Consider the following 7,817-nt stretch of genomic DNA (forward strand, 5'->3'; position numbering starts at 1 on the left):
ATTATTTCATTTCGCCTAACTGTTAAACTTAATTTTAAACCAGAACAGGAAGGACAAATTGTTGAACTATGAATCCTGTTAAGTGTATTTGTACTCTTAACAATCATGATTATTTATACAATAAATAAATTAATCCTTTTTTCATGAACATTTTTTATTTCCTTAAATTTCATTCTTCCGTTATCAACAAAGAGTTGTACATGAAAATAGCAGCACCTAAAAAAAATGACAGCATAAATTTCCTAGGATATGTGATTTATTTCAAAATGGAGTCTCTCTCCCCGCTAATGTAAGTGCATTAATGGTAGTTTTTTTTAAATGTAGACAATGTGTACACATCCTTTTAGATGATTTGTAAATATTTTGAATGAGAAACAATGAGTACCTTTTCTATTGGATAATTTTTAAATATTATGAATATTGTTAATGATTGAGAAACAAAATGTTAAGCTTCAATATATACATATTGATACCGACGGTATCCAATTTGACAGATGTGAGGGAATGCAGCACCTTTCAGAATCTGTCTTTGTGGTAATGTGTCAGATAGTGGGGACCTCACAACAGGTGGTCATAAGAAGAGAGAGTATTGACTTCTATGAGATGATGGACATACCAGTGAGACCTTCTGATATATATGTGTTCAGTAACATGTTGAGTGGAAGTAGTAGAGAAGGATTCAGACTGGAGGAATCAGATATTGACATTATGTTCTGGCCAAACAACCACCGAGTGATCCTGGACATGTCTCAATCTAAGCATTACCACACAGCAAATACAACCTTGATTCTCTCTGACAGTTCTGAAAGTCCACCAGGATTCACTTTACTTCAGTTACTGACACCACCAAGATACAGACAAGTAAAATCAGCATGTGTTAGAATGAATGACAGACTCTACATATCTAGTTCTATATACAGACAGATAACTTGTTCTTTAGCAACTCCTAATTCAACAGTACATGGACCTTGTGGTAGTGGTGTTTTAGGAACACTTAAAGAGTATGACGATGCTATCTGTTTTGTTTGTGACTTTTGGCCACTGTCTGCCTCATCATGGATAGACAGATGTCACTCATGGCCTAATCCTGAAGTTGTTGGTGACATCGTCAGAAATGGATGTCATTTTGTAGCAATAGGACACCCATTAGGACTCCACGAACATGAAGAATGGAGAATTTCTTTTTCTAGGGCAGAATATAAACTTGTGTACTCAATGAACCACTGTCAGTTTTTGACATATGGTTTGTTAAAATTTTTCTTAAAAGAAGTTATAAATCAGCAATCAGAAGAAACCAATAAACTGTTATGTTCTTATCACATGAAGACAGCAGTTTTCTGGGCCATTCAACAAAACACACTACCTCACTGGTGTCCACAAAATCTCCTGGTCGGTTTCTGGCTGTGCTTTAAACTCCTCCTTAAATGGGTGTATAAGGGGATCTGTCCAAACTTTTTCATCCCACAAAACAACTTGTTTCTCACAAAGATTCATGGCTCAGTACAAAAGAAGCTGTTTCTACAGTTACATGACTTGTACAAAAAAGGTCCTGCCTGTCTGTTACAGAGTTCCTCTATCAGGTCCCACATCATTGGTGTCCTGTACAATCCTAGACTTTCTATTTGTACAAATGAGAGTATAATGAGGTCTGAAGTTGATTACGATGTAGATCTGGTCAGGGAGTCCTACAATGTTTCAGAAAAATATAATCTGTGTCAAATTACCAAAACCATACACATGATAGAACAGTTTTTGGAGTCACCGATGACACATTACCAAGTTGTATTCTTACAGAAATGTACAGTCTCCATCCTTCAGCAAACATCTTTTCTATTACAAAATATGTACAGGGGTGTCAACAAACAGGTGTATATTGCAGACAAAATGTCCCGTCACATGCTGAAATTAGCAGGCAAGTTTGGATATGTTTCTGACATGTTGTTATTTGCCATGTATTATTACAAGACACTCAGATACAGGGAAGCTATATCTATTATGGACATGACAAAGGTCAAGTTATCACAGCCATATCTGATGTGTCATAGACTTGTAGACAGAGAGAGATATACTGAGGCTGTAGGGGGACAGTCCTGGTCTACAAAGATCAGAAAGGCTGTAGCAGATGATATCGAACTTGACAAAGGAATATGTTATATCAATGAACTTATACCAGAACAACAGTTAGATCCTCAGAACAGAAAACCTACAATAGCTATCCCAGTCTTTGTCATGTTACACTTCCTAGAATTCTTATGTTACAGACACATTGATACAACATTATCACAAGCAGCTCTAGATCAGCTGCAGGTCCTAGTTCACCATGATCAGGGGATGTATGTACCTGATGTATACAGAGACATCTCCTGGGAGATCCTTGGGATCTGTCAACAGATCACAGGGAACCCCCAGGCTGCTTTATACTCATACCAACAGTCACTCACCACTCAGTATCCATTTAACGGAATACAAACTGCTACACAGAGGAGAATATTGGATATAGTTCAGTCAACACCACATCAGTGAATATATTTGTCTCAAAACGAAAAGTCATCAACAAAATCAATGTGTACAGATTTATGTGTAGATTCTAAATGCTAGTTAAAAACCATGTATAAATTAAGATACATCCCATCAGTCTACAGATAACAAATCACAAGATACATGTACCGGTACCTGCGTGTATGTTGGATTACAGTACATGAAACATGGTTAATGGTTTTATTCACGACTTTTTGTCTTTGTAATATTTGGAATAAAAGCATTGTAAATATATCTTACTTTCCTCTTTGACAAGTTGTTATACATGTATTTGTTGGGGTTTTTTTTGTTAGCACTTAGTTAGAAATAGTACCAGGAAACAGGCATATCCTGATAAGTTGATTTAATTAATAAAATATGCTTGAGGTACCAATATTTGATACCAGATAGGGAATGTGCTATGTTCTGATGTTTCATTTGGAAAAACTGAATTTTGTTAGATATCACAGTGTATTACTTTAATCACACATCTGATGTATTTCATTTTATAGCTGTTTATGAATTTGCATACATGTAAAAATAAATATTTAATTGCAAAAAAACAACTTTTATTTATGATGTACTTCATAATAAACTTTCAAATTCATAAGGTTTTTTTTTCTCCCCAGTAATTGTTTTAAAGCTTGGATAATCTCGTCTAAGTTGAGACAATCTATACTTGTCTTCTACACAAGGAACAGCTTTTCTGGCCAATTGGTTTTTGAGAAGATTTTAAAATATTTTTCTCTAAATATTCCTATGTATAATTTTGATCCCCATTGTGGTTCAATTCCTAAACAAGTGAAAAGCTGTCAATGTGACAGCAAACCGGGTTTTCTTTTATGTGAACTGTATCCATAATCCATGTCAACCCGTATCCAGTGAAATGGAGTACCCTATATGCAACATTAGGCCAAAAAATGACTAAGTTCAAAAGCTGGTATTTATTCGATAAATTATCAGAAATCAAAATCCTAGCAATAGCACACCTCTAATATAAGTACAATTAATCTGCAAAAGAACAACTTCCTATCTTGAGAACTGTAGGAGGAGTTATCCGTACAATGAGGGTACCCTATATGCAATATTTTGCCAAAAAATGACTAAGTTAAAAAGCTGGTATTTTTTCGATAAATTATCAGAAATCAAAATCCTAGCAATATGCACACCTCTGATATATGTACAATTGATCTGCAAAAGAACAACCTCCTATCTTGAAAACTGTAGGAGGAGTTATCCGTACAATGAAGGTACCTTTTGGCAGCCGCCCGCCCACCCGCCCGCCATTTTCACCATTTTAATAACCGGATTTTTCCGTTGGAAAACCCGGTTAAAAAAACCTGAATCTGCACTACTTGAGAATGCTTCCACACAAGTTTAGCATTTTTGGCCCAATGGTTTGTTTTTTTTTTAGAAGATTTTTTTAAAATAACAACAAATTTTCAATAATTCTTAATTATTTCTCCTTTAAAGGGGGCCTGGTCCTTCATTTGTACAAACTTGAAAGCCCTTTCCCTAAGGATGCCTTGAGCCAAGTTTGATTGAAATTGGCCCAGTGGTTCTAAAGAAGTTTAAAGAGACAGTACAGCTGAAAACACATGTGTGAATAACTTCAGATTTACCTATTGTATCGTTAGGGAATAAGAAATAATGTTTATTGTAATAGTTGAAATACATGTACATGAAAATCCCTTTCACATATTTAATTAACGTTATTATGAGCTTCCGGAAATTCAAGGGCCGTACATACCGGAATAATCTTATATCGTTTATTTGTACCACGTGGACTTTGATTGACAGTAATTGACACGTGCTGAAAACTACAAGATCTTCGTCCCACTACGGTCATCATGGAAAACGAGGTTAAAGCGATTCTCTAAATGAAACACATCCTTACTTACTCGATAATTTATAAATGGTTTACCAATTTAGGTTCATTTTAAAATGAATAGACATAAATATGTCAAATAACCCCTCAATGGGCCTCATTTATAAAAATAGATTTAGGTTGTAGCAACTCCTATGATAAACACGAAAAATACATGCTTACAAAATAATAAATGTAGTTGTTTAAAAAACTTTGAACAGTTATTATCTATGAGAAGTAGAAACGACATATTTTTATCAACAAACCTGTCCAGGAGATTCTTCGCGAGCCCTGCATGTGTTTTGTTTACGGTAAATACGCAAGCGTAATAGTATAGAAGGCTGAACCCCGAACACGTTGCGATGTATTTATGTGATAGGTTATACGTAATTATTAATTTTAATGAAATAATTAGATTTATTGCATGGAGAACTTTGTAATTTTCTGAAAGTTTATACATTCATGAGTAGTACAATAATACCGATCGGAAAATTTTCTCAAGTCGGTTTTTCGATAAGATGCGCCGTACTGTCTCTTTAAGACAACAACGCCAATAAAAATTATGAAGATGACAGGCAACGGACAAATTTTGATCAGAAAAGCTCATTTCAGCTTTTGGCTCTGGTGAGCTAAAAAGTTATATAATTTTCTGGCGTTTCACACAAAAATTACGTTTTTTTTTTAAATTCTACATTCTATAACTCTTTATCTGTAGCTAATATTAGTTGAAAATTCATCACACACAAAAGATGAATCAAACCATTCAAACAACAAGCACTCCTAGGATAGATTCACCTACCAACAATGTTCATCTGTTTGACAATGACTTGTGAGATCTCCTTGGCTGCTGCGATCTGCGCCTTCTCCCCAAGTAGTCCCCCTATGGCTGACCTGATGATGAACAGTATACACTTCCTGGCATACACCGCACCCACGTGGGTGGGTGTGGCCTTGGGGTTAGCCACCAAGTGGAAGATGTGGTTCAGAACACCGAGATGTTTCTCTCTAGCCACAGACCCCAATTGACTTCACACTCAATATCGGCCAGTTGAGCAAAAGTCATTTACATCTCATCCAAAGTTCAGTTTTGAAAATTATAAAATTTTACAAAACTAATTCACTTTTATGCTATAAAAGCCAGTATCTTGGATACCGTATATTAATAAGATGTGCATTTGGACTTAATCAGCAATGTACTAAAATAATATAAAGCTGTTTTAAAGGGGCATGGTCACAATTTTCATCAAAGATTATTTTTCTGATTTTAATGTTTACAATGCTTCAGCAACGCATTTTTAATAGGCAACCAAAATTTGAGTGCCATTCGTTGAGTTATAAGCGAGTTACAGAGCTTACCATTCTTAGCTATGTAAACAAAGCGTTTGTTTACATTTTGAATGTTGAAGTGAAAATTCCAGTAGCAAGCTCTGTGCATCTGTGGAGCCGGAATTCCACATGTTGATCAAACACTTCCTGAAGGAACACTTTGAATTCTATCACGTGGATGTGGGAGAGATTGAGATGCCCTACCAGCTTGAGGTATCCTGGACCCCGTACGTTAGGTATGTTATAAACCATCAGGTATGTTGTAACCCGTCAGGTATGTTGTAACCCGTCGGGTATGTTGTTACCCGTCAGGTATGTTGTAAACTGTCAGGTACGTTGTAAACCGTCAGATATGTTATAAACCGTCAATTATGTTGTAACCTGCCATAAGCCGAACGTTAGGTATGTTGTAACCCGTCAGGTATGTTGTAACCTGTCAGGTATGTTGTTACCCGTCAGGTATGTTGTAAACTGTCAGGTATGTTGTAACCCGTCAGGTATGTTGTAAACCGTCAGGTATGTTGTAACCCGTCAGGTATGTTGTAACCCGTCAGGTATGTTGTTACCCGTCAGGTATGTTGTAAACTGTCAGGTATGTTGTAACCCGTCAGGTATGTTGTAAACTGTCAGGTATGTTGTAACCTGTCAGGTATGTTGTTACCCGTCAGGTATGTTGTAAACTGTCAGGTATGTTGTAACCCATCAGGTATGTTGTAAACCGTCAGGTATGTTGTAACCTGTCAGGTATGTTGTTACCCGTCCGGTATGTTGTAAACTGTCAGGTATGTTGTAACCCGTCAGGTATGTTGTAACTCGTCAGGTAGGTTGTCAGGTATGTTGTAACCCGTCAGGTATGTTGTAACCCGTCAGATATGTTGTAACCCGTCAGGTATGTTGTAAACTGTCAGGTATGTTGTAAACTGTCAGGTATGTTGTTACCCGTCAGGTATGTTGTAAACCGTCAGGTATGTTGTAACCCGTTAGGTATGTTGAAACCTGTCAGGTATGTTGTAACCTGTCAGGTATGTTGTAACCTGTCAGGTATGTTGTAACCCGTCAGGTATGTTGTAAACTGTCAGGTATGTTGTAACCCGTCAGGTATGTTGTAAACCGTTAGGTATGTTGTAACCCTCAGGTATGTTGTAACCCGTCAGGTATGTTGTAACCCGTCAGGTATGTTGTAACATGTCAGGTATGTTGTAACATGTCAGGTATGTTGTAAACCGTCGGGTATGTTGTAACCCGTCAGGTATATTGTAACCTGTCAGGTATGTTGAAAACTGTCAGGTATGTTGTAAACCGTCAGGTATGTTGTAAACCGTCAGGTATGTTGTACCTGTCAGGTATGTTGTAAGCCGTTAGGTATGTTGTAAACCGTCAGGTATGTTGTAACTCTTGCACAGGTAAATACACTTTTTCATAAAAACTTATTTTAATTCAGAAACTTCTCATTTTTAAATCTTCTAAACAAGTCCCGTCCTGACTGTTTCCGTGCCTCTATGTCAATGGTTGCCTTCACGGTAATAACAATGAATGTGATTTATTTAATTATAGATTTAAGCCGAGGGGAGTCACAGAGTTGTTCCCCTATCAGTGGAAGGACTTCAGCGGGGAAGTCTACGACTTCCGCTCCCTATAAAAGTTCCTTGATGAGCATGTGGAAAGGTCAGTCTCATTTACTCTCGCTTATCAAAAAAACAATTCCCTCAAATTGTTTTTCCCCATTTGTGAACTTATATTTGATTTACAGGTTAGAGAAAAAAACAGAAATCACGCGGAGATCAGATGTAGATGAACAAGCCTATTAACCTTGGAAGAATGAAGGATTTCTGTGACAATAAAACGATTCAGATGATATTCATTTCCTTGATATTCCATATCATTTTATTTAAAATTAAAAATAGTTTACAATGCTTTGTCAACTTACAAGAAAATACATATATTAACCCTATATGCATGACCAACTGACAGTTATAAATACTTGTTTCATAATGGAGGAATGGATTTTAAATATGTATAAAGAAATTCAAAATAAATCTTCAAATACATCATTTGAAGTTCTTGATTTTATCTTGGATACATTCTATGTTAATACATGATTGATTAA

General features: G+C 36.3%; 1 protein-coding gene and 1 long non-coding RNA gene across 3 annotated transcripts; both read left to right on the forward strand.

The window, feature by feature from the left end:
- Positions 1 to 131: 131 nt before the first annotated feature.
- Positions 132 to 3,368, forward strand: LOC117688936 (uncharacterized). The gene is made up of 2 exons (XM_034468048.2): positions 132 to 289; positions 495 to 3,368. The coding sequence occupies exons 1-2, from the start codon at positions 144 to 146 to the stop codon at positions 2,521 to 2,523; spliced, it is 2,175 nt and encodes a 724-aa protein (XP_034323939.2). The 5' UTR covers positions 132 to 143; the 3' UTR covers positions 2,524 to 3,368.
- A 1,529-nt stretch (positions 3,369 to 4,897) lies between these two features.
- LOC117688940 (uncharacterized) lies at positions 4,898 to 7,758 on the forward strand. 2 transcript variants are annotated; one of them, XR_010715131.1, is made up of 4 exons: positions 4,898 to 5,008; positions 5,100 to 5,946; positions 7,265 to 7,375; positions 7,461 to 7,758. It is a non-coding gene; the product is annotated as an uncharacterized lncRNA (long non-coding RNA). The 2 variants fall into 2 exon arrangements; XR_010715130.1 differs by having other exon boundaries at positions 4,926 to 5,946.
- The last annotated feature ends 59 nt before the right edge of the window (positions 7,759 to 7,817 follow it).

The sequence above is a fragment of the Magallana gigas genome, chromosome 6 (assembly GCF_963853765.1).
Source record: "Magallana gigas chromosome 6, xbMagGiga1.1, whole genome shotgun sequence".
Classification (NCBI taxonomy): Eukaryota; Metazoa; Mollusca; class Bivalvia; order Ostreida; family Ostreidae; genus Magallana; species Magallana gigas.